The sequence below is a fragment of the Hemiscyllium ocellatum genome, chromosome 5, assembly GCF_020745735.1.
Source record: "Hemiscyllium ocellatum isolate sHemOce1 chromosome 5, sHemOce1.pat.X.cur, whole genome shotgun sequence".
In the NCBI taxonomy this organism is placed as follows: Eukaryota; Metazoa; Chordata; class Chondrichthyes; order Orectolobiformes; family Hemiscylliidae; genus Hemiscyllium; species Hemiscyllium ocellatum.
Genome location: NC_083405.1, coordinates 22,045,058 through 22,071,986, shown reverse-complemented (window position 1 = coordinate 22,071,986; position 26,929 = coordinate 22,045,058). Strand labels below are relative to the sequence as shown.

Below are 26,929 nucleotides of genomic sequence, written 5' to 3'. Positions count from 1 at the left end.
TTGTCATTTACATAAATGATTTGGATGTGAGCATAACAGGTACAGTTAGTAAGTTTGCAGGTGACACCAAAATTGGAGGTATAGTGGACAGCAAAGAAGGTTACCTCAGATTACAACTGGATCTGGACCAGATGGGCCAATGGCAGGTGGAGTTTAATTCAAATAAATGTGAGGTGCTGCATTTTGGGAAAGCAAATCTTAGCAGGACTTATACACTTAATGGTAAGGTCCTAGGAGGTGTTGCTGAACAGACAGACCTTGGAGTGCAGGTTCATAGCTCCTTGAAAGTGGAGTCGCAGGTAGATAGGATAGTGAAGAAGGCGTTTGGTATGCTTTCTTTTATTGGTCAGAGTATTGAGTGCAGGAGTCGGGAGGTCATGTTGCAGCTGTACAGGACATTGGTTAGGCTATTGTTGGAATATTGCGTGGAATTCTGGTCTCCTTCCTATTGGAAAGATGTAGTAAAACTTGAAAGGGTTCAGAAAAGATTTACAAGGATGTTGCCAGAGTTGGAGGATTTGAGCTATGGGGACAGGCTGAACAGGCTGGGGCTGTTTTCCCTGGTGCATCGCAGGTTTGAGGGGTGACCTTATACAAGTTTACAAAATCATGAGGAGCATGGATAGGATAAATAGACAACGCCTTTTCCCTGAGGTCAGGGAGTCCAGAACTAGAGGGCATAGGTTTAGTGTGAGAGGGAAAAGATATAAAAGAGACCTAAGGGGCAACTTTTTCAGAGTGTGGTATGTGTATGGAATGAGCTGCCAGAGGATGTGGTAGAGGCTGGTACAGCTGCAACATTTAAAAGACATTTTGCTGGGTATATGAATAGGAAGGGGTTTGGAGGGATATGGGCCGGGTGCTGGTAGGTGGGACTAGATTGGGTTGGGATATCTGGTCAGCATGGAATAGTTGGACCGAAGGGTCTGTTTCCATGCTGTACATTTCTATGACTCTATGATTCTGTCCTCATTGTTCACAAGGGTTAGGGCACAGACTTCAAGAAAAAACAAAAATCTCAGATACCTCTCAAGTCCTGTGAAGGACCATGCAATTAGTTTACTAAGGACCACGGGAAATAAAAAGATGAAGTCTGGTTAATAAATCATCAGATAATGGGAATTAAGTGTATAGACAATATTGGAAATTGCTCAAATATAAACTGTCCATAAAAAAGACTAGACAAATCCAATATAGACAATTATAGCACCACAGGACTACTCTCAACCACCAGTAGTATATTTCAAGGTGTTGTCTATAGTTCTTTCATGCTAACCTTGTACACAATAGCTTGCTCAAAGGTACTCAAGGTTAGGTCTGCGAGGTCCAATCACTTCAGACCTCTCTTGGACCTCAACCCAAATGTGTGCAAAGAGGTTCTAGGCATTATTTGACTGAATGTGACACCAACAAGGAAAAGCAATGTATCTAAGGATTAAACTTACCTCCATGTGAAACCTTGGTGGAATGGTGCTCCTGTCCAATAGTGAAAGTCCTGCAACTCCCTTCCTAATACAAACGCAGTTGTATGAACTTACATAGACTGCAGCAGTTTAAGGGAGCTCACCACCACTTTCTCCAGGACAATAAATGCTAGCTCAGCCAACAATGCTTTTATCCCATGAAATCCCAGTCCGTGCTGATCACAAACTAAACTAGTCCTACCTGCCTGCTCCTGGCCCATATCCCTCCAAACCTTTCCTATTCACATACTTATCCAAATGTCTTTTAAACATTGTAATTGTACCCACTTCTACCATTTCTTCAGGAGATTTATTCCACACATAAACCACTCTCCGTTTAAACAAAAATTGCCCTTCATGTCTTTTTTAAATCTCTCTCCTCTCAAATTCAAAATGTGCCTTCTAGTCTTGAAATCTCCCATCCTCGGGAAAAGACGACTACCATTAACTCGATCCATACACCTCATATTTTATGAACTTCTACAACATCATCTCTCAACCTCCTATGGTCCAGCGAAAAAAGTCCCAGACTATCCAGCCTTTCTTTATAACTCAAACCTTCCATACCCAGCAACATCCTTGCAAATCTCTTTTGAACCCTCTTCAATTTAATATTACTGGACGAGCAGAACTGGACCAGAACAGGCCTCACCAATGTCCTGTCTAACCTCAACATGACTTCCCAACTCTTACACTCAAATCACTGAGCAATGAAGTAAAGCGTGCAAAATGCCTTTTTAACCACCTTGTCTATACGTAACACAAACTTCAAAGAATTATGCACTTGAACACCTAGGTTCCTCTATTCTACAAAACTACACAAGGCCCTACCATTAATTACATAAAGCGACTCTTGTTTATCATATCAAACTGCAACACCTCACATTTATCCAGACTACACGCCATCTGCCATTTTTCAGCCCATTGACTCAAGATCCCTTTATAAATATATAATTAACACTATTGATAATACAGCTGAAACTGCCTGTTTGACTTTACTGCACAAGTCCAAATTTCTACAATCAAGTAAAACCCACTACAATCCTTTTCCATTGCTCCCCTCCCATTTCTCTCACATGATGCTGATTTCTGGTTACAATTTAAATAGGATTCTAACAGGGATCTCAAAAGGACTAGTCACAAAATTTATACCAATTCATATTAAGTTAGCTACCCCGCGAGAAGGTTTTAGACCCAATTTCTAGACAATGCTATATTTACTGGTGTTACAGTAGATTTTCCAAATCCCTGCATGTGCAAGGTTCTCTCGACGTTATGGACAGACATGGTAAAACTGCAAGCAATCTAACTTGCTTATTTAAGGAATATTTAGTACACTACACAAAACAATTTTGATGAAGTCTTAAATGTATATCAGGGCATTGTGTATATATCTCTATTTATGCACTGATGCTCAATTGCAAATTGGCAGTGCATAAATAAAATTCTGTAAGTGAATCAGAAGCAAATACTAGCCAATGAAGTTGTTGTTTTTAAATTGCAGCAATGAAGAAGGCTCAAAATGGAAAAAAAAATGCCCAAACTTTTCATGAAATAAGGATCAGGGACTTGACATATATCGGCAAATTGACTTTGTCTCGAAATAAACAATATATCGATAATGTTATTACCTTATGATGTCACCTCCCATATATACATACGTTCCCAAGGAAGGTCTGGGTTCCTGCTGATTTCCAGCACTCCCCAGACACAAAGTACTCAGTAGACACTTCTTCAGTGATGTACCTTGTTGCCGTCAGTGCTTAAACCACTCAAAATAGCTGACTGGTACCTTTCTGTCTTTCTCTCCTTTCAGCACCAAATTTGGACCATGAAGGTGGTTACCTCAGAGTACCACAGAAGCTTGATCAGATGGGCCAATGAGCCAAGGAGTGGCAGATGGAGTTTAGTCCAGATAAATATGAGGTGCTGCATTTTGGAAAGGCAAATCAGAGCAGGACTTCTACACTTAATGGGAAGGTCCTGGGGAGTGTTGTTGAACAAAGAGACTTTGGAGTTCAGGTTCATAGCTCCATGAAAGTGGAGTCACAGGTAGATAGGATAGTGAAGGCGGCATTTGGTATGCTGCTTAATGGTTAGTCCATTGTGTATAGGAGATGGGATGTCATGTTGCAGCTCTACAGAACATTAACGAAGCTACTTTTAGAATACTGTGGGCAGTCCTGGTCTCTCTCCTATAGGAAGAATGTTGTCCAGCCTGAAAGGGTTCAGAATAAGATTTACAAGGATGTTGGCAGGGTTGGAGGGTTTGAACTATAGGGCGAGGTTGAATAGGCTGGGGATGTTTTCCCTGGAGCATCAGAGGCTGAGGGCTGACCTTATAGAGGTTTACAAAATCATGAGGGGAATGGATAGGGTAAATTGACATGGTCTGTTCCCTGGGATGGGGGAGTCCAGAATTAGAGGCCATAGGTTTAGGATGATAGGGGAAAGATATAAAAGGGACCTAAGGGACAACTTTTTCACGCAGAGGGTGTTGCGTGTATGGAATGAGCTGCCAAAGGAAGTGGTGGAGACTGGTACAATTACAATATTTAAAAGGCACCTGGATGGGTATATTAATAGGAAGGGTTTAGAGGGGTATGGACCAAATGCTGGCAAATGGGACTAAAGTTATTTAGGCTACCTGGTCGGCATGGATGATTTGGACTGAATGGTCAGTTTCCATGCTGTACAGCTCTATGACTCTAAGACATTCCTTAAAATCTACCCCTTTGTCTAATTTCTTGGTCACATATCCTAACAACATCTTTGTAATTTAGTGCCATATTTTATCTTTTGATTCTCTTTTGAAATGCACTGGAACGTTTACATTCTGAAGTATTACACTCTGTTGTCATTATCCACGAGTGTTAAGGGCACAGATTTCAAGCAAATAACAAAAAAACTCAGATACTGCTCTTAGGTTCTGTGAAGGACCATGCAATCAGTTTACTGGAGACAATAGAAGATAAAATGATGGACCAAAGACAGAAGTTGCTGGAAAAGGTCAGCAGGTCTGGCAGCATCTGTGCAGAGAGATCAAAGTTAGCTTTTCAAGTTCGGCGACCTTCCATTTCTGCGGATGGGTCACCGGACCCGAAACGTTAACTTTGGTTTCTCTTCACAGATGCTGCCAGACTTTTTGAGCTTTTCCAAAAGCTTCTGTTTTTGTTTCCGATTTACAGCATCCCCAGTCCTTTCAGTTTCTATACGATGATGGAGTCTGGTTAATAAATCAGCAGATAATGGGAATTGAGTGAATATGGCAATGTTAAACATTCCTCAAATATAATAAAATTTATCAGGTTACCAACTCTAACTAAAAAAATTGACTACAGTCCCCAAGTAGGAGTATTGCCTGTTTCTGTTGGTTTCCAACGAGGAGTTATAATGGGTCCTAAGTGAACAGGATAAGATGATTTCCACTCATTTTGAAAAAATATAAATAAATCTACTCGGGCAATCACTATCATGATTGTCATTCGTCCTTCGACATTGAAGACAAATGCCAGAATATCATTTTTGTTTTGTAGACAGCTCCACACTGATGCAGTAAATGAATGTCTGCAGAGGGAAAACAGTGATTTGCTAATACACCAGGTTAGGAATCTTGAATTTTCAAGTGATATTTGTAAACGTTAACCATAACCGGTTCATTTTAGCAGCCATTATTTCAAAGCTTAGAGCAAAACTAACTAACGACATGTAATATCCATTCAGACAAAGGTAACAGCAACATATTAAGAGCTCTGGCACATCACTATGCAACAAATAGCTAAATCTTACTCAACTTACTTAATCAATAATTTGTCAATTCAGTCAAAGATTTGCATTGACATCAGCAGATCAACATTAAGACTTATTGAATACATTTTGCAAGTGTTAGTTTTCTTTTTGAAAGATGTTTTTCAAAGTATTTTTTTTTAGATTACTTACAGTGTGGAAACAGGCCCTTTCTCCCCAACAAGTCCACACCGACCCGCCGAAGCGCAACCCACCCATACCCCTACATTTACCCCTTACCTAACACTACGGGCAATTTAGCATGGCCAACTCACCTGACCCGCACATCTTTGTGACTGTGGGAGGAAACCGGAGCACCCGGAGGAAACAGTCAGTCGCCTGAGTCGGGAATTGAACCAGCGTCTCAGGCACTGTGAGACAGCAGTGCTAACCACTGTGCCGCCCACAAATGCTTTTGTTAAATGCTTGCTATAACGAATAATAGTACTGCTGTCATACAACTTGTCCTGTACAGCAACAGCTTTGCAAAGCAGTCTCCCTTTGGAAGAAAGCTTAACTTCTGGCCTTCCTAAAGTCCCTGGCCAAAAAAGACTTAGTACTTTTAAAATAGCTTATTTGACTCACCAAGCCTTTGCATGTAGAAAGTGCCACTGAAGATTTGTTATGTGATATTAAAGCACCTTGATAGAAGCACAGCTCCTCTGGGTGATAGTACTCTACAGATTTTAAGCCTTGTTTTCCTAAAGTCTGCACTGTAAATCCAGGAGGCGTTAGGTCCTTGGAAGTTCTTAGCTCCAAATGAAAGTCCTGGCCAAACCCACTGAGTTTGAAGTAGAGAGATTCATCACCAACATTATGAACTGATCGCTTCTTTCTCTGTTGGTGGATTACGGAGAGAGATATATAATCACCACTGCTGTCAGCTTCATATGGAGTCACAATTTCGTATTCTGCAAAAATACAACAATATCTATTACTGTACTGATCTTAAAGCTAACCAACATCACCTAACAACATGTTCTTATTGATTCAATTCTTTTCACTGCATTCACCCAATAACATTTTTTAATACCTCTTACAAGGTTTGGGGTGCTCAGCCTTAATACATTCCTTAAAATAGTTCCAAGCTTGAAGTTACTGAAAATGGTGTAATAAATAATTGTCCATATTTGAGCATTCCAGAATTACATTTTTTTTTAAAAATCACCAATTGAAAAATATGGAAACCAACTCACATTTGCAACAAAAAGGGTCAAAACTTTGAAAATAATTATAATCATTATAAACAAAATAAATAAATGTGCGCAGCACAAAGAGACATCTCCTGTCTCACAAGTCCAAAAGAATTAGATAAAAAAAATCTGACATGGTAAAATAAGAGCAAGGACCAAAATAAATTCCATAATAAAACTAAATGTATAGCTATATGTTTATTGGACAGAAACCCATCCAAACTTGGAAGTGAATTATCCAAAAGTCAACATGCACCCCAGCTATTAGCACCTGGTGCAGAAAGGATCACATACTTACTGAATCATACAAGCAAAATTGTAAATTGAAGGGATACCTGAAGTCCTTAACAGAGCATGAGCACAGAACTCACATGTTTTGGTATTTGAGAAAACCAATTAATAACTGAGAGGTTACTGACATAATTTCTCACCTCTTTGACCTATTGCCCTTTCTCATCCTGGTCACACAATATTCCAAACTTATCTCCGATAACCTGTTTTAAGCTTTTGAATTCTAAGAGCTTAATACGGGAGAGGGGTGGGGGGACCTTAAATTCAGCTTTTCCTTTCTGAAGGGTGTATCTGTCAATCCTGCTTAGTATGTGCTTTTGGGCTCAACTAAAATGCAAACTTTCCATCTGAGAAAATCAAAACCATGAAGCTGCATCCTGCATCTCCATGGCTCAGTTCTTTAAAACAAGTTAAGACAGAGTCAGACAATGCTTTTTGTGTGGAATGAACAATGGAAGGTCATTGGCTTTCCTTTAATGCAACTCTTTAGTTTAAGTCACTCATGGAAAAATAACTCACATACAAAGCAAAACTGTCAAGAAACACAAAAACTATTCACGTAAACACTGTAGCACAAATCTTTAAACATAAATGAAACTAATACTTCTAAGGAGCATGTGTTTTACTACTCCTTTACAATTCATTTCAGTCTGTGTTTCATCTGATATGAAAACACAAATGATTTATCAAGACCTTGCCAGGAAAGGGGAATTTGAGTTATAAGGAGAGGTTGGATAGGCTGGGCCTTCTTTCACTGGAGCTTAGGAGGTTGAGTGTTGAGGTTTATAAAAGTATGAGAGACATATAGATAAGGTAAATGGCAGGTTTCTTTTCCCTATGGTGGGGGATTTCAAGACTAGGGCGGCATATTTTTAAGTTGAAAGGAGAAAGATTTAAAAAAAGACATGGGGGACTTTTTTTTTTACATAGAGAGTGGTTCATGTGTGGAAATGAACCTCCAGAGGAATCGATGGATACAGGTACAATTAAAATGTTTAAAAGACATGAATAAGGAATGCCTGAAGGGATATGAGCCAAGCACAGGCAGGTGGATCTGGTTTAGTTTGGAATTATAGTCAGTATGGACTGGTTGGATTCAAGAGTCTTTTTCTGTGCTGCGAGATGCTATGAGCCTATAACTATGCAACAGCTATTTTGGTATCACTTGCTTTTGTCTTCTTCCCAAACTCTTGGAGCTACTCACTCTGCGTGAGACATCTGTCCCTTAACCAAGAGGTCATTCTACTTTTGCAAATATAGACAGGAAGTGTTAAAAACTAATAAACTAAGACTGGTGCATAGCCAAGCACATTACAGTCTTCATTGATATTCAGACATGCAAATTGTCAACAAGGTCAATGGACAGCAGACAAGAACATGTAAATTGCATGGCTGATTCCGTCACACCCCAGGGCACCAATAACACTTCAATTGTTGCTTTAAATCAGATCAGCTCATTTCGTATAAATACAATAATCAAACCTGGGAATTAAACCTTGAGGTTTCAATCTATACAGCCGACACCATACTAAGTGCCAAATTCTGTAATTTTAAATGTCAATTGACTCTGACAGCAATATTTGTTTTTATGTATTATGCCTTAGGTAAGTATTTTGTGCTTAGGTCTGAAACAGCCTTAGATCGCAATTCATCTGACCACATCGTAATGGAACAACTTTACTCCATTCAAGTTACAATATAAATTCAACTTGCTGTTGGCATCAGCATAACTTAGGTTTTAAAGTAGACAGAACATGTACTGCAATGGTGGAATAGTGGGTATTACAGAAAGTTATCCAAATTCCTTTCCTTTCCAGGAAATCTATAGCTGAAACAAGATGCCAAAGGCAGGAATTATTACATCAATTGAGATGATCAAGCAATTTCATGTTATTAATTTTATTAATGTTTAAGTGTGCCTTTATAAATAGAAAATAGTGTAGATAAGCTAGTGGCATCTAACTGTCAGATTATTTTATATAAATATGGAAAATTGAGTCAAGAAAATATTGTCAGCAACTACATTATATGAGTGTCCTCTGCATAATGTGAGCAAAGCATTAAAATGGCTGATTGATTAGTATCAGCACGCAAAAACATGGGTAAATATTCTAGAAAGAAAACAGATGTTGTATTGCATGAACAAGGGTGGAGGTGTTCTTTGATGATTTTACATCAGAAACGTAGTGCCTACTGTTCTCATTATGAGTTGGACAATCAGTTCAAAAACCAGGACTAGTGCCATAACATGTTTGATTTGTGATTGTGCTTTTATTGTGTAATTTAGCTCACATGTAAATCAAAACTCAAGTTTCCAAGGATACATAATCTACTTAATGACTAATTATGGAGGAAAATAATCCCATTCATTATTCTATGTAATGATGCTGAACATACACACTATGAAGGATTACTTCATGAATTAAGCACGCATCTAGTGATGTACATGACACTTGAACAACTAAACTCTTGAAACCTAACAAAGTGAGTTCATTTCCAGAGTATTAGTACAGCATTTCAAACCCGAGGGTTTAGCATTCCAACCCTTCTTCACTTTAACACCACAATGGCTACAAGTTAATCAGCCACCACGCTACACAGTTGCTTCACTTTTTAAGTGCTGCATCATACATTCCACTTAAAATCAAACTTATCTGGGACTTTCAACAATTCATGATCAACACATGTTTGAAAACAACATATGACATTCTATTTAAAGCAAGCCCATAAGAGTATGGGGAGACATGGACGTTTAAAAATAAACTCAATATTCCCCTTAGGCATTCAACCATGCAAAAGACCAAGTTGTTTATACATGGGAAATATGTATTGGCACATTTTAATGCAAGAGAAATTTCAATGGCATTATTAGTGTTTCAATATCCTCTATCTGCAGGACCAACTGGTGCAATCAATTGATGTTCACAGTTTGAGGTCGCATAGAAACCAGCAGGTTGTTAAGCTGAAATGGATCACACCCCGCAGTGTGATTTTTATATCAACTGTACAGTCAGATTTAGTGAGTAGCATTTCTTACATGTCTGGAATAAACTGCTGCTTAACATTGCTAAGTGTTAATTAATTGACTTAATGTCCATTTGTGTTTGAACTAGAAACAAGACAGAAATAATATCATTTCCACCATTAAAGCACAAGGTATATTTTTGTGAAACAATTTAATTGCAATTAAAAAAGGTTTACAACAGCAATTTGCATTGGCATAGCAATGGGCGGCACGGTGGCATAGTGGTTAGCACTGCTGCCTCACAGCGCCAGAGACCCGGGTTCAATTCCCGACTCAGGCGACTGACTGTGTGGAGTTTGCACGTTCTCCCCGTGTCTGCGTGGGTTTCCTCCGGGTGCTCCAGTTTCCTCCCACAGTCCAAAGATGTGCGGGTCAGGTGAATTGGCCATGCTAAATTGCCTGTAGTGTTAGGTAAGGGGTAAATGTAGGGGTATGGGTGGGTTGCGCTTCGGCGGGTCGGTGTGGAGTTGTTGGGCCGAAGGGCCTGTTTCCACACTGTAAGTAATCTAATCTAATCAAATTCTAAGGCATTATGAAACAAAATATTGCACCAAGCAACATGTGGACATATTAAGGCAAATGACCAAAAGCTTGATAAAAGTAGGTTTTACAGAAAAGTTTTAAAGATGGAAAATAAGGAAAAGATGGAAAATAAGGAAAAGAAGCAAAGAGCTTTAAGAAGAGAAGTTTGAAGATTAGGGTTTCGGCAACATTAGACACAGCCAGCAATGGTGGAGCAATTAAAATCAGGGATGCTGATTTGATCCAGGTTTGACGAGTGAAAGTATTGGAGAGTTGTAGGACTGTATGGGATACAAGGCTGGGACAGACAGATTTGAAAACAAGAAAGGGAATTAAACCATTATTTAACTCAAAGCCAGCCCATAGGCACAGAATAATAAATGAATGGGATTTGGTGCAAGGGGAAACGTGCAGTAGGGTCTTGTGTGCCTACAACTTTACAGGAGTCTGATCAGAACCATGGTAGAACAAGTAAGTTTTACGGTAACATAGGCATGGATGAGGATTTTTAGCAGCAGAGGATCTGAGGCAGGGTGAAGAGGTCTAAGTGACAACATAATGTGATGGAACTCATATCCAGGTGCAATAGGACACCAAGTTGCAAACAGCCTCTTCAGTTTTTATCTAAAATGCTGATTTTTGTCCCTACATAGATGCTGCCTTCCCCTTATACTTCAAAGCTTCGGGGTGCTACCACCTGCAGGATTTTGCTTTTTATTACCTAAAGTGACTTTTAAACAGCTGAAAATGTGTTGCTGGTCAAAGCACAGCAGGTTAGGCAGCATCTCAGGAATAGAGAATTCAACGTTTCGAGCATAAGCCCTTCATCAGGAATAAGAGAGAGAGAGCCAAGCAGGCTGAGATAAAAGGTAGGGAGGAGGGACTAGGGGGAGGGGCGATGGAGGTGGGATAGGTGGAAGGAGGTCAAGGTGAAGGGCTTATGCTCGAAACGTTGAATTCTCTATTCCTGAGATGCTGCCTAACCTGCTGTGCTTTGACCAGCAACACATTTGCAGCTGTGATCTCCAGCATCTGCAGACCTCATTTTTTACTCGAAGATTTTAAACAGCTGAGTCAAGTTTAGAGTGGGGCTGGAAAAGCACAGCAGGTCAGACAGCATCCGAGCAGCAGGAAAATCTCCAGCATCTGGCAGTACCCACTTCTGCCCAGTTGATCTTAAAACAATTGATTTCATTGGGCAGAATTTTCTGCAAAAATCACAATCAGTGCTGGTTCAATATTTTACAAGTAATTAAAATGGCTCTGCCATAATGCCAGGGACGAGGAGTTCCAGCTAGGTACATGAAATACCTTTCTCAGTTCAATACTCAAGAGTGAATGCAGCGGCTGAGAGGCTGCCCAAGTTGTGTGTTGGAGCACCCTCTAGCGTTTCGCTGGACACGTTTCATTGCGTTTCTAACGTGAAGCTCGACCGTCATCGCCAGCAGGGAATTTCGTCTCGCCACGTAACCTTGTGTGCGACAGGTTCGAGTGCTGGCATAGTCGGGGCAGCAGTGGCATCCTGGATCACGCTCAAACCCCGAACACTTACCGCTGTTGTCACCCGGCTGCCGCCACCCAAGCGCTGGCAGACGATGATGATGGACTAGCCGCTCACCTCCAGCTCCTGCAGCAGCACTTGCGACTTGAATGGCTTCACCGGCAAAGTCACTCTGCAAGACAGAGGCACAGGGCAATTAACATGCACAGCAGGAAATGTTGCAACGAGTTTACACCGAAATTGCAAACTTACAACACGACTTGTCTAACATATCCACATTCCAATTTACAGAGAAACACACAGGGATACATAAAAAGGACAGGTCTAACATGCCTTGTGGTGAAGTCCCATCAATATGAGGAGTTGAAAAACTGCTAACACTTTTCTGCAGAAGGACCCCCCGGACAGTAAAGGGCCCACTGCATCTTCCAAAACCTGCATTTTGTTTTAGTATTGGCAGAGGGAACTGTCCCTTGCAGCTGGAAGGGTGGTGGTGAGTGTGAACAATTCAATAATAAATAAAAGGACCGGCTTCACAATGCAGCGAGTTTCGGGGGAACGCTGCAAGTGGCCAGGGGCTCGGCTGGCGCTGACAGGTACATTGGCAGCGAGAGCCCCGGCTGAAAGCTAGACTTCCAGCCGCTTTCCACAGGCTCTGTGCTGGGCTCCGGGAGTCGCGTTTGGTCGCCGGGCTGCCCTGTCGATTTCCAGTGCCGGAGGGGAAATCCTCTGCTTTCACGATGCTGTAGGAAGCCGCTCTCTCTCTCTCTCTCTCTGCCTAGTTGCAGGAATACTGAAGTTGCTGCTGCTATCTCGCCCTTCCCTTGTGTTGTGTATCTGTCTGCAAGTGTTTTCTTTTGCACTGACTGAGCAACCCCAACGCTGCCTCCTCTCACACGTACATGTGGCTTTTTTTTGTGAGTAAATCTCTCGCCCTCTTCACTGACACAGATCGAGCCCCTGCGAGTGACAAGCAGCCCCGGCCAATCGCTGACTCTGCCGGCGAGCCTGCCATGATTCCACCCCTGGGGCGGAGCTGTGCCCTGTCTTTGGCAGCTGCTCAAAGACCCCAAGCTGAGAGCAGACTCTCTCAGCTCAGTTAACATTGAGGCTGTGGGCAAGTGTGCCTGTTGCCTGCTCCTACAGATACTCTCCACACCCTGATAACCGCTCAGCAGTCATGATTTGGAGGTGCCAGTGTTGGACTGGAACAATGGTATATTTTCAAGTCAGGATGTTCAGTGGCTTGGAGGGGAACATACAGATGGTGGTATTCCTTCTTCTATGAAGTTAAACATCACACAACACCAGGTTATAGTCCAACAGATTTATTTGGAAGCACTAGCTTTCGGAGCACTGCACCTTCATCAGGTGGTTATGGAGCAAGACTATAAGACACAGAATTTATAGCAACAGATTCCAGCATCATACAACTGAAATGATATATTGAACAAACCTAGATTGTTGTTAAGTCTCTCAAGGTTTAGAATGGGTTGCCAGTTTTGGTTCATTAATATGTAAATTCCAGAACTTCTTTTAAAGTCACATTCTCGAGATCACAAGGTTTTATCAAACACAGTGACATCTCAGCTCAGACGAGGGCGAGGTTAGAGTCTGTCTATATCCGAATAAACTGTAAACTTATTAAAATAGCCATCCTCAACAGACAAGCCCGATACGTATGCAGGATTTGTTTAGATAAGGAGGAATGTGATGGACTGAAGGTGCTTAAGGATGCCCAATAACAGGGTACAATGCTCAACTCAGCAATTGCTACTTCTGACCTGCCACAGCGAGAAACCATAATGGCCTCCACAGGAGACGGACAGATAGAGTACCCTTCATTGTCTGGTACTTCCTGGGAGCGGAAAAATTACACCATGTTCTTCACAGTCTGCAACACATTATCGATGAGGATGAGCACCTCACCAAAACCTTCCCCACACCTCCACTTCTCACCTTTAAACAACCACCAAATCTTAAACAGACTATTGTTTGCAGTAAGGTGTCCAAGCTTTCAGGACATCGACCAAAACACCGTACAACCCTGTCATGGTTACCACTGCAAGACGTGTCAGTGTTGACATGGATACCACCATTACACATGGGGACATCACCCACCATGCACACAGCAGGTACTCATGTGACCTGACTAACATTGTCTATGTCATACGTTGCAGGCAAGGATGCCCTGAGACATGGTACATTGGTGAAATTGAGCAGATGCTGTGATAACAAATAAATGGACATTGCACAACAATCACCAGGCTGGAGTGTGCCCTCCCTGGGACATTCAGCCTCGGATCTTCAGGTGACTATCTTCGAAGGTGGACTCCGGGACGGGCCACAATGCAAAGTGGCTGAGCAGAGGCTGATAGTCAAGTTTGGTACCCATGGGGATGGCCTCAAGTGGGACCTTGGGTTCATGTAACACTACAGGTGACCCCACTACATTATACACACACTCTCTCTCTCTCACACACACACACACACACATGCACATGCATACATACACACACACTTCCATACTCACACACTCAGACAGACCCTCTCTCATACACACACACGTACCCTCTCACAGGCTTATACTCCATCACACTCACATACACACACTTTACCAAGGTTGCACACATGCAAACACACTATCGCACGTGCATTCACGCTCTCTCTCTCTCTCTATCATGGACGTGCACACACATTTAAGTCTATGGGGTGAATTTGTATTTACAGAATTATATTTGCAGTAAACATTCCATTTTGCTCAAAAATGCACAATCTGCAGGCAGTCAATTCATGTAACATTTTGTAAATTCTATTTTGGAAATAGAACCAGTCTGACTCAAGATTGGGATACAGACAGATTCTAACCTCACACCTTTTAGTGCATTGTCTGAGCTGAGATGTTACCTTTTTCTTTATAAAACCTTAAATTATCTCGAGAATTTGACTTAAGATAAGTTCTGGGATTTACGTATTAATGAACCAAAACCTGCAACCCATTCTAAAAGATGAAAAACTTAACAACAATCTAGGTTTGTTCAATATACCATTTCAGTTGCATGATTCTGTAATCTTTTGCTATAAATTCTATGTCTTATGGACCTGCTCCACAACTACCTGATGAAGGAGCAGCGCTCCAAAAACTAGTGCTTCCAAATAAACCTGCTGGACTATAACCTGGTGTTGTGTGATTTTTGACTCTGACCTTTGCGGCAGTATTCCAGTGAAATGGAACAAAAGATCAAGGGACATCACTTCCTCTTTTCATAGGCCACTTTGTAGCCTTCTGTACTGAACACTGAATTCAACAACTTGCTACCTGTGCTCCTGTTTTGTTTCATTCTTTGTTGTCATTTTTTTCTCTTGTTTCTCTCTTCTCAAAGAATCATTGAATGACTATAGCACAGAGGTGATTCAGCTGACTCAGTCCAACCTGCAGCATCAAGAAAACTGACCGTCTGCACAAGTAACTTATCCACTGCCACTCCCGTCTTCTTGTAGCCCTGCAAATGCATCTCCTCAGATAATTATCAAATTGTTTTTTTGAAAGCTATTGTTGAATCTGGCTCAATCACAGCCACAGGCATGCACTATACACCCTAACCTCTTGCTGTGGCTACCATTTCTTCTTCTGCCAAATCCCTCACGTTGGTGTCTTTCTCAATCCTTGATGCAATCGGAAAAGTTCCTTCCTCTCCACTTTCAGATGGCAGCTATTTAGGATCCTCCCATTCATACTACATCTTTTGATTCTTTCTGATTCCTATTAACATTGTCTTTGGTCTTGCATCATGAAAAGCTTTGTCATTTAATTACTCCTACTCATCACCCTATCACAGCTTCCCAATAGTTCTGTCACTCCCTGCCGTTCAATTGTTCAAGACCTATTGTCCTTCTAATTTTTCCCAGTTGTGACCAAAACTATTAATTCTTTCTCACTCCATAGATGCTAATAAACCTTTTGAGTATTTCAAGTTTCTGCCTCACTCAGCCTTTCAATTATACACTTACTTTCTAACTTAGCCGTTTACTCAGTCTTTCATTTTCTCAGTTAATCTTTACACAATCACATATTCCCTCTCGCTCTCACACTGAAGTTTACTCATGAGCTTTTACTCACTCGAACTGATCACTTGCTCATTCCCACTTTCATACACTCAATTTACTTTCAATCATTTACTCTCACAAACTCACAGATACCCAGTTTCATAACACATTTTCTCACATTCTCAATTCACTTATTCATATACTTAGAAATTCTCATGTACTCACCCTCTCTCAACAACTCATCCAATTTATCCAAGGGGCATTGAATTTATACCAGCGCAAAAGATGAGAATGGATTGTACCATTATCCTAAGGTATGAGAAATTGTGTTGCTTTTTATTCAACCTTCCTCATCAATTTCTGCCTTGCTTCTTATTTTTCTGGACCAATGAACCATCAAATTCATTAACAACCCAGTATCAGAAGGTCTAATGTGGAAGTCTGGCAACAGAATCAGTGTCTAAAGCTAGGCCAGGAGCCAAACAAATATAATCATTTGGTAACATTTTGGATAAATGAGAGTGAGCAAATTTATCATATGATTCCACTGCAACCTTGGTAATTCTGTTTACCTCGAGAATGTCATAGAGATGTACAGCGTGGAAACAAGCCCTTCGGTCCAACCTATCCATGCCGACCAGATATCCCAAACCAATCTAGTCCCACCTGCCAGCACCTGGCCCATATCCCTCCAAACCCTTCCTATTCATATACCCATCCAAATGCCTTTTAAATGTTACAATTGTACCAGGCTCCACCACTTCCTCTGGCAGCTCATTCCATACATGTACCACCCTCTGCGTGAAAAAGTTGCCCCTTAGGTCCCTTTTATATCTTTTCCCTCTCACCCTAAACCTATGCCCTCTAGTTCTGGACTCTCCAACCTCAGGGAAAAGTCTTTGCCTATTTATCCTATCCATGCCCCCCTCATAATTTTGTAAACCTCAATAAGGTCACCCCTCAATCTCCGATTCTCCAGGGAAAACAGCCCCAGCCTGTTCAGCCTCTCCCTGTAGCTCAGATACTCCAACCCTGGCAACATCCTTGTAAATCTTTTCTGAACCCTTTCAAGTTTCACAACATCTTTCCGATAGGAAGGAGACCAGAATTGCACACAATATTCCAACAATGGCCTAACCAATGTCCTGTACAGCCGCAACATGACCTCCCAACTCCTGTACTCAATACTCTGACCAATAAAGGAAAACATACCAAGCGCCTTCTTCACTATCCTGCGACTTTACTTTCAAGGAGCTATGAACTTGCACTCCAAGGTCTCTTTGTTCAGCAACACTCCTTAGGACCTTACCGTTAAGTGTATAAGTCCTGCTAAGATTTACTTTCCCAAAATGCAGCACCTCAAATTTATCTGAATTAAACTCCATCTGCCATTTCTCAGCCCACTGGCCCATCTGATCAAGGTTCTGTTGTAATCTGAGGTAATCCGCTTTGCTGTCCACTACACCTCCAATTTTGGTGTCATCTGCAAACTTACTAACTATACCTCTTATGCTCGCATCCAAATCATTTATGTAAATTACAAAAAGTAGAGGGCCCAGCACCGATCCTTGTGGCACTTCATTGGTCACAGGCCTCCAGTCTAAAAAACAACCCTCCACCACCACCCTCTGTCTTCTACCTATGAGCCAGTTCTGTACCCAAATGGTGAGTTCTCCCTCTATTCCATGAGATCTAATCTTGCTAACCAGTTTCCCATGGGTATCCTTGTCGAACGCCTTACTAAAGTCCATATAGATCACATCTACCGCTCTGCCCTCAACAATCCTCTTTGTTACTTCTTCAAAAAACTCAATCAAGTTTGTGAGTGACTTAAAAAGAGTTTCTGTGATTTACATATTAATGAACTGAAACTTGCAACCCATTCTAAAAGATGAAAGGCTTAACAGCAATCTAGGATGGTTCAACATAATGTTTTAATTACATGACACTGTGATCTTTCGCTTTAAATTCTGTGTCTTACGATCCTACCCCACTAGTTACCTGATGGAGGAGCAACACTCCAAAAGCTTGTACTTCCAGATAAACCTGTTGGACTATGAGCTGGTGTTGTGTGATTTTGAACTTGGTCCACCCAGTCCAACACCAGCACCTCCACTTCATACCTCTCTTTGATTCAATCATTTGCAGGTACATTGAAAGAGGCTACAAGTTTCCAATTTTCATTGATAAATTAACAAACAAAAATTGAAAAGGAAAGAGAACAAATAACAATCTATTCTTCTTATGGATGAATCACTCGAGCATGAATATAACTCCAAAGAGAGGCAGAAAGTCAGGTCCAATGACTCCATTTGGCTGCTTGGATCAGAGACTGTCCATTTGGACTGGACCTGACGTAATCGAGAAAGGTGGTCTTTCAATTTGTCCTTCCCCCAGTGGAGGTCAGAAATCAGGAGTATGAGGCTGAAATACTGCCAAAGTAGAAGATTTTACCAAGTCAGGGATTGTACCTGCAATTTTTGCAGGTAGCAGCACCATACACTAACTTCCTAATTTCAACACATGCAGTAAAATAACATCACAAATTTGCAAACCATCCTTGCAAAGGTGCCATGCCAATCTTGTCTGATTTATTCCAACTTCAGCATATATTTTAGTGATCACAGGTAATTATTCTTCATTAAAGTTACTGTGCATGAAGTTGCTGTGTTTAGTTCAATTTAGTCATGTTGTTCTGTGTGAAATTTGATGCCTTCAATTTTCTGATATCTTCCTAACATTGGCAATACCTCAGAAATGAGGATTACTTGCTTCTGTTCCAGTTCAGTTTCCAGGATAAATTCAATGCATGGTCTATGTACTTGGCCATATGACCCTTAAGAGTCATGTAGACTGGAAGTTTAAGTATCCCTCAGATACCTTCTGCACATCCTTGATGAAACTTCTTGATGTGTTTGTTGATTTATTGGAGGATGAACCATTGTGGTTAGTCAGGAGCCAGGGAATCCCATGCATCAGCAGGGATCCTTAACCTCTTTGGGGATGCTAAGGTCCCTAAGATGTTTCTGCTGTCCTTCTGGGGTGTTTCCTGATTGAATTCAGTCCCAAGTAGAACAGTTGCTCCAGAAGTCTGGTGTCAGACTTATGATCTACATATCCCACTGAGCTGAGCTGGTTCTGAGTGATTAGTGTCTCATTGCTGGGTAAGGCTTGGTAGATGATTCGGATGTTGGAATAGTTCTCACCTATTTTCATCTCCTTTCTCAACATGAAAGCCATAATTATCCTCTCCTTCAATAGTAATGATTATTTCCTGTTGTTTTGCTGCTGAAATTTTTTAGATTAGTTTACTTACAGTGTGGAAACAGGCCCTTCGGCCCAACAAGTCCACACCGACCTGCAACCCACCCATACCCATACACCTAACACTATGGGCAACTTAGCATGGCCAATTCACCTGACCTGCACATCTTTGGACTGTGGGAGGAAACCGGAGCACCCGGAGGAAACCCACGCAGACACGGGGAGAATGTACAAACTCCCAACAGTCAGTCGCCTGAGGCGGGAATTGAACCCAGGTCTGTGGTGCTGTGAGGCAGCAGTGCTAACCACCATGCCGCCCATGAAGGTTTGCCCTTTATTAAATCACCTTATGTATTTTTATAGCCTAAGGAATCAGCCAATGGTTAATCATAAAATGGCAGCATTGTGAAAAAGTTTATTTTCCCAAAGGTTTGGTGTGATTTTCCTTTTGTTGTCACTTTGGCTCATGTGGGTATGCATCATCGCAGAAATTATGTTCCTTGCTTCAACTTAAAAAGAAGTGTATACAACATTTGGTTTCTACTGCTTAATTTTTAACTTCTCAATAGGTGTCTCACTTCCCACATCTTCCAATCTGCTTTCTGGGGGGACCATGCTAGCTATAAGCCTTTATTTAGATTATTGTTATTCTACAACTAAACCGTCAATGCAACATTTTATAACCTGCATTTGAATTTCACAATACATTTTCACATTCGGTATACAGACTACTTTAATTCTGTAGCTAATCAATACACTCTTCCAAATTCTGATTAGGCAAATGAAACAAATTGGTATGGGTGGAAGGAAACAACTAACACATAAGGAAGAATTTTAAAGTTGATTGATGCATTGGAGGGGATTGTTGGTGTAGTTGGTTAAAATTTCAGTAATCTGAAATACAATCTCAAACCGTTTCGGACTCCCTACATCCAGGTTTAACTGAAGCAAGTTGGGAAGGGGTCTAACCTGCTTTCTGGAGACAGATTGGTTACTTAAATATGTTAAGAAGGTGGTGAACCTCAGCTTGCAATTGTCATTTATATTTCATAGCTGAGAGGCTTACCAAGGCTTGAGAAAGCAAATGTCTGCAGAGAGGTGAAAAACACTAGGGCTAGAAGGGTAGTGCCCTTCCAGCACTTGTTGAGCCAGGAGGGGTGAGTGCTTACACCTATGCCCTGTAAACAATCCTCCTCATCTCCCTCCATTGCTGCTCATACTTGCCTACTTTCGTGCAGCCTTGCTGCCAGAAATCACATGAACTGTGACCAATAATCATTTCGATACTGCTAACCCAGTCACTTTAATTCCCCGACATAGAATTTCAACTGCACCCTTTCAAGTCACAATCATCCACTGACCCACAATCATCCTCCTATTATCCACCCAATCCATTAATATTTTCCCCGCTGTACAAATCTTTACTCATAATCGTGACCCACTCCTGAACTACAACCTTTCCACACCCTAAAAAGATGTGGGGGTTAGGGTGGCAGGTGGGTGAGGAGGGTAGGGTAATACGTGGAGTGTGGTAAGTGGGCAAGGCGTGGTAGGGTGAGTCAGGAAGTGGACTGTTCAATTTCATAATTAAACATGAGACACTAGAAGATATGACATCTAAGTGAGTCACGTATCTCCACCTCTAACTCAGAGTTCTAAATGCCTGGCTAATTGCCCATGGGATGTTTAAACTTTCCAGGCCGTTCCCAGGTCCTCATCGAGTTGGGATTTCTGAGATGTCCTGTATCTTTTCCAGTTGCTACAACAAATAGCTTCCAGTTGGAAGTTGTTTTGCTCAAGCTCTGTTCTCAAACCTTTTCAGTAATTTTTTTTTGCAGGCAATACGTAACTGAGCATCTGTTGAAATGTACAGCGAATACTGACAGGATAGCCATCACATGAGAGATTCTGATAACAGGCTGACAAAGTTTGTCCAAAATTTACTTTTCACAATTATTTCTATCAGTTGGACTTCTCACTCCTCACTGACTGAAGTTATGTGAAAAATTGGAAATTTTGAAAATTATCAAAGAAATACACATTTTAAAAAATTTTCTGTTTATTGCTTCACTTCAGCAGTAGACATTTTAACTTCCAGACCACATATTTCAGTCAGTAGAACCCAATGAATGATAAAATTACCTTATGGAAAGCATCCCCCATCTGGTACATACGCAATGTCAAAACACAATTTTTAACACAAAATTGAAAAATTAATCTATTAAAATTTACCTATTAAACTTTGATTTTCAAAATTAAAACAAAGAAAAATGAACCAAATGGAGGATGCCTAAGTAATTATGTTGGATGAATTCCATGTATGTGTGGTGTTTGTCTGGGATGTTGACAGCTGAGGTTGGTTCCACTTACCCTGCGTTGGTTATTTCTGACATACTTGTCAGAGTATCAGTGAATATTTTAACTCTTTAGCTTACTTTGTAATTTAAAGCAATTTCCCTCCTCTTTTGATATTAAAGGAGAGGCAAGGTAAGTACTTATATCCTGCTACAGTGGGCAGGAGACTGACCAGGAAGTATATCATTCACTGACTTCTGACTCCAAATAATACGCTGGTCAGCCAATTGAAGGCAGCTGAGAGGGTTCTTGGCCAATGGGTCATCCTGAGAAGGGGCTGCTCATGGAGGGTGGGAAATCTGGACATTACCATGGCAGGCCTTGTCCCAGAAGGATGTCATAGCAACTCATTTAAAGGGTGAGTAAGACCCATTTAGGTGATTTGCAAGCATGGAGGGATGTGGAAGGTTCAGTGTAGGTCTTGTGTTGGGAGCTGATCAGAATCTGAGATAGGTTTGATGCACTGGTAGCACAGTGTACTACGAAAGGGCCTAGTGAAGGAATTTCTTTTAGTGTAGGGGCAAGAATTGTGAAAGTGTCAATTTGGCACTGCAAATTCTGTAGCGTGTCAAGTTCTGAACTCAAGAGGGAAAGAATGGTTGCAGTGATTTAGCAGATCTTGCCCAATGTTACAGGTTTATATTTGTGAATTGGATGATAATAGCCATGTGCTTTAGTTGAAGACAGTGTCCAATTCCATGCTACTGGAGGAAGTGCTCTTGAGCTTGCTTGTAATGAGTTGTAATTCCACTGGGGGAGACATGATAAGAGGGAGGTTAGGGGGAAGTGCATGATGTCTTGCTGGTTGCACTAATGAGGAATTGATGACATCTACTCACAAACACTCTCATCCATTGGTAATGATTGACTGGATCCATGTTAGGAATAGTGACAAGTGAACATTGGGTAACATCTAACAGTGCCCACGGTGTTGCTGTGTGGAAATCTATCTGAACCCTAATGTTCAAGATGGAAGTAAGCCATTCCTGTTTCTGATTCCTGTGCAGATCCACTATTACATACAGGATTTCACATGAACTACAGAGGTGGAAGAGGAAGCCTCAGAGGTCGCTGCACCAGGTCAGATATGAACACCACAGAAGGGAATCACGCCACAGAAGGAAAAGAAGCATGATGTGATACATCATACTCACATGTCCAGCTGCCAGCGATGGAGATGGAGCAGGCCTTTGCCAGTCAAAGGGATGCTGGAGGTGACCCAGACGTTGAATCTCACTTGGACGATGAGCCACAGGAGTTGTCCATAAGATGGAGATGCTGAGGGTCCATCATGAAGTGCATGGAAACGTGGCAGAGGTGTCAGAGGGGTTGCATGTTCTAGCACAAACTTTGAAGGTAAGCACCCATCCAAAAAATTCAGTCCATGATAAGATAGAACAGGATATGACAGTGAGTGAAGTAGGCATGGGAGTTCAGGATTATTCTGAATAATAAGGGATGATGACTATCTTGGGGCTAAACTAAAAAGTAGAATAACAAAAGTAACAGATTACTATTTGAGCTACATGCAAATTAGCATATGATAAATAAATTAGAGAAGTACATGCAGGGCTGAAAGATTGTTAGGAGAAATAGGTTCCGATTCATGAGGCATTAGCACTAGCACTGGGGAAAGAGAAAACGTTCAAACCATGCTAAGTCAAGAACCATGGCAAACTGCGTTAACATTATTGTAGATAGGGTTTTAAATTAATTAATGGGGAGGGAAGGATTCAATGGAAGGGAAGTTTATAAAATCAAGAAGACACGAGAAAGTAAAGGTGAAGGGTAGTGATGAAGTGAACAATAATCAAAGTGTGGCTGGAAGGGTTAGAAAATATATGCAGCAGAAATTAGAACCAGAGTAAGTAATACTGATTAAAAGGAAAAGGCTCTTTATCTGAATGCATGCAGCATTTGTAACAAGATAGAAATAAATATGACTGGATAGCCATCTTTAGGGAGAAGTGGTTGTAAGGTAGCCAAGTCCGTAACCTCAAAGTTTAAGCATATTCGATGTTCGAGAGAATTAGGCAAAACGGAGAAGGTAGATAGGGTAGCTTTGTTAGTAAAAACATCAGTCATGACTTGTGATGTAAATGCAATACATCATGATGTGAAATCAGTTTGGATGGCAATAAGGAATAGGAAGTGAAAGAAGTCATGAATGGGCGATATCAATAGGACCCTAAAGAGATGCCTCACTGTAGGATAAAATATAAGTTAGAAAATAATCAATATGTGTCAGAAAACCACTGCAATTTTCTTGGGAGAATTTAATCTGTGAATTGACTGGATACACCAAATGGTCAAGGGTAACTTAGAAGACAAATTTAAAGAGTGCATGAAGGATTATTTCTTAAAGCAGCACATTGCAAAACTACAAACAGGCTATTTTAGATCTTGTAATGTAATGAGGTAGGATTAAGGAAATATTGTATAGTTAAGGATCCTCTTGGAGGAATAGCAATCACAATATGATAGGGTTCCAAATATAGTTTGAGGAGGGGTAAAGTTGCTTTCAAACCAATGTCCTCAATTAATTTGTGCAAGTAGTGTGCACAAAGCTAAAGTTACTAATTGTTTATTACTTTCACAATAAATAAACCTCAACGTCTTGTCTCTGTGTTTCTAATTTGACATATTTACAATTTCAATATAATTTTACAAAGTCCAGCATCTCTTATTGTGTAAGGTAATTAGGACCTTGAAGGAACCTTGTGATGACCTCCAGGCATTGCATGTCACTGAATATGAATTCTATGGAATAGTGGAGTGAAACAGCTAGGTAGGAATTCTCTGGAAGATAGTTTGGAAGGAAAAAAACAGAGCACATGGTCTTCCACACATGAAAAAGATGAATTAAATCTGACCCATAAGTCACAGCCTGGTATTATGTTTTATAGCACTTAATGTTAATATATAATGGGCGGCACGGTGGCACAGTGGTTAGCACTGCTGCCTCACAGCGCCAGGGACCTGGGTTCAATTCCCGCCTCAGGCGACTGACTGTGTGGAGTTTGCACGTTCTCCCCGTGTCTGCGTGGGTTTCCTCCGGGTGCTCCGGTTTCCTCCCACAGTCCAAAGATGTGCGGGTCAGGTGAATTGGCCATGCTAAATTGCCCGTAGTGTTAGGTAAGGGGTAAATGTAGGGGTATGGGTGGGCTTCGCTTCGGCGGGTCGGTGTGGACTTGTTGGGCCGAAGGGCCTGTTTCCACACTGTAAGTCTAATCTAGTCTAATCTAATCTAATAATAAATAGTATTTGAAGACAGTCCTTGATTTTGCTTTCTTCTCAACCAGTCTGTAAAGAACCCAAACTCAGTGTGGCATTAAAACACACAAAAAAATTACAATTACCATTTTAGAAAAAGAAACTCAACTAACTACATCAAACAGAAACAAAACACACCATGCATTAATTCTAATAAGCTAAGTGTTACAACAAGGGGTAAACCCTCCTCCTTAATTTAAAACCAGCAACGCAGCTAAGATTTCTCCCAAGCAGTAATCTGCAAATTCGAATGGCTAAGAACTATTTAAAGTAAAAATTAACAACTTTATTTCTTAAAGTATAACAGAGAATTATTAACTAACAACTACTTACCATTTCTTCCTCTAACCTATCTTTCACCTTCCCTTCTATAAAACTAGTCCAACAAAGCTCCCAATTAAGATTTACTAAGCAACAAAACCAGACAGTTTTCGTTCTTCTATTCGGATATTTCTGTGTCTTCTTTTCTTCTGCTTAGGAATTTTTTCATCACAGATTACTGATAGAAAAGGTACCTTTTTAAGAGAGCTATTTTTCAGGCAGTCTGTTTACATGCTGGGCTTGGTAGTTCTCCTCTCAACTGTTCAATTTTTAGAAAAATTAGATTAATTAGATTCCCTGCAGTGTGGAAACAGGCCCTTTGGCCCAACAAGTCCACACCGACCTCCGAAGAGCAACCCACCCCCCACCACCACCCTCTGACTTATGCACCTACTGCTATGGGCAATTTTAACATGGCCAATTCGCCTGACCTGCACATCTTTGGACTGTGAGAGGAAACTGGAGTACCCAGTCTTATACCCCAGAGCATCAGATTGTGTCACTGGCTTTTAAGGTTATCAATACACTCAATTCAAACTGAATTGGAGGTTGATATTTTTATAATTTAAACTGATTGGCCAAATTCGAATTTGTTTTTTGTCTCCAGGCAACGAGCTAATTGAATTGTTCGACCAAGTGTCACATTGTTGTCTTATTGAGAATACTTGGTTCTGTATCCGCTAGTTCTGCTGTTGTTAACTCTCTTAGAGTATACCCACATCTTCATTACAGTAAGATACATTTTTTAAAAAATCTGTAATAAGGACAAACAATTCTAAAAGATAAACAGTCAAAATCCTTCATCAGGAACTCATTAGTTGGAGAACGTAATTTAGAATATTTGTTACATTCCAAATTCTTTTGTTTTTGGATATTGAGATGCTCAAAATTCCAAGCACTTCATCATTTTTATGACATTTAATGAAAATGTTTTAAAATCCTTATACCCACTGTACCAGAAAATTGAATTAACTTGATTCAATTTTTTACCATTCTTAACACTCAAGAGTTTAATATTACTAATTTTGAATTTTGCATTCATTTTTAATTTGCATGAAGAAATGGGAGAATACCATGATATGATGTGGCTATCTTGTTTCTTTATCTTCAGATCCTTGTCATTAAGAAGGCAATTAATGATGGACAACAAATGCTGATCTAACCCGCAAAGGCCTAATCCAATGAATAATCCAAACACCTCTCAGTAAAGTACTCAGCCCAAATAAAATGTTGTTAACATTCATGTAAAAGTCGATCCCATAATTCTTGGCTTACCTCATGTGAAAGTTAAGTCTAGTTTCTCAGGGATTAAAGACCAAGATTATTAGAACCAAATATTGGAGGTGTTACTGATTTGATTTTGTTTTCAATAACTAAATATATTTAAAATGGAAACAAGTCTAAAAATGTTTAATATCTGTTTAGATTTAGTTTCAATTTATTCAAATTGTTAAAATGATCAAAGTATGAATGACAATTAATATGAATCATATTTTTAATGTTGCCTTTCTTTCTGCAACTGCCCATTTTTGAATTTTGTTTGGATACAAATCAAGCACACATATCAATTGCTCAAAAATATTACCTGGGTCAACGTCAAGCCATCACATATGGTCTCAAGAACTAGTGTCAAAAATTAGATTCCTTATATGACATACGCAATAATGATTGAGCAATATCAGAATTTAATATGGATATCTTAATTCACATTAACAGAAATGTACACCATGACATTTTACTTTTCTGTCAGTCTGAAATTATACTGTAGAGAGATGAAAGCATGACAATATAAACAGTGAATATTTCTGGCTCAAGTGGAATATAGCTTTTGTACAGTTTCTTTGCTTGCAAAAGAATTTAATGTCATTTTCTCAACACCATTTGTTAA

General features: G+C 40.5%; 1 protein-coding gene and 1 non-coding gene across 2 annotated transcripts in view; both read right to left on the bottom strand.

The window, feature by feature from the left end:
* The window catches only part of LOC132815921 (A disintegrin and metalloproteinase with thrombospondin motifs 16), a 256,517-nt gene extending 244,295 nt beyond the window's left edge, over positions 1-12,222 (bottom strand). Inside the window, exons 1-3 of the mRNA XM_060825296.1 lie at positions 12,202-12,222; positions 11,833-11,953; positions 5,835-6,160 (exon numbers count right to left, since the gene is read on the bottom strand). Coding sequence (XP_060681279.1) covers positions 5,835-6,160; positions 11,833-11,953; positions 12,202-12,222 — 468 coding nt within the window. The remainder of the gene's footprint in view (positions 1-5,834; positions 6,161-11,832; positions 11,954-12,201) is intronic.
* Positions 12,223-18,351: 6,129 nt separating this feature from the next.
* On the bottom strand, positions 18,352-18,460 carry LOC132816265 (U6 spliceosomal RNA). Its single transcript, XR_009644761.1, has one exon. It is a non-coding gene; the product is annotated as a U6 spliceosomal RNA (small nuclear RNA).
* Between the last annotated feature and the right edge of the window lie 8,469 nt (positions 18,461-26,929).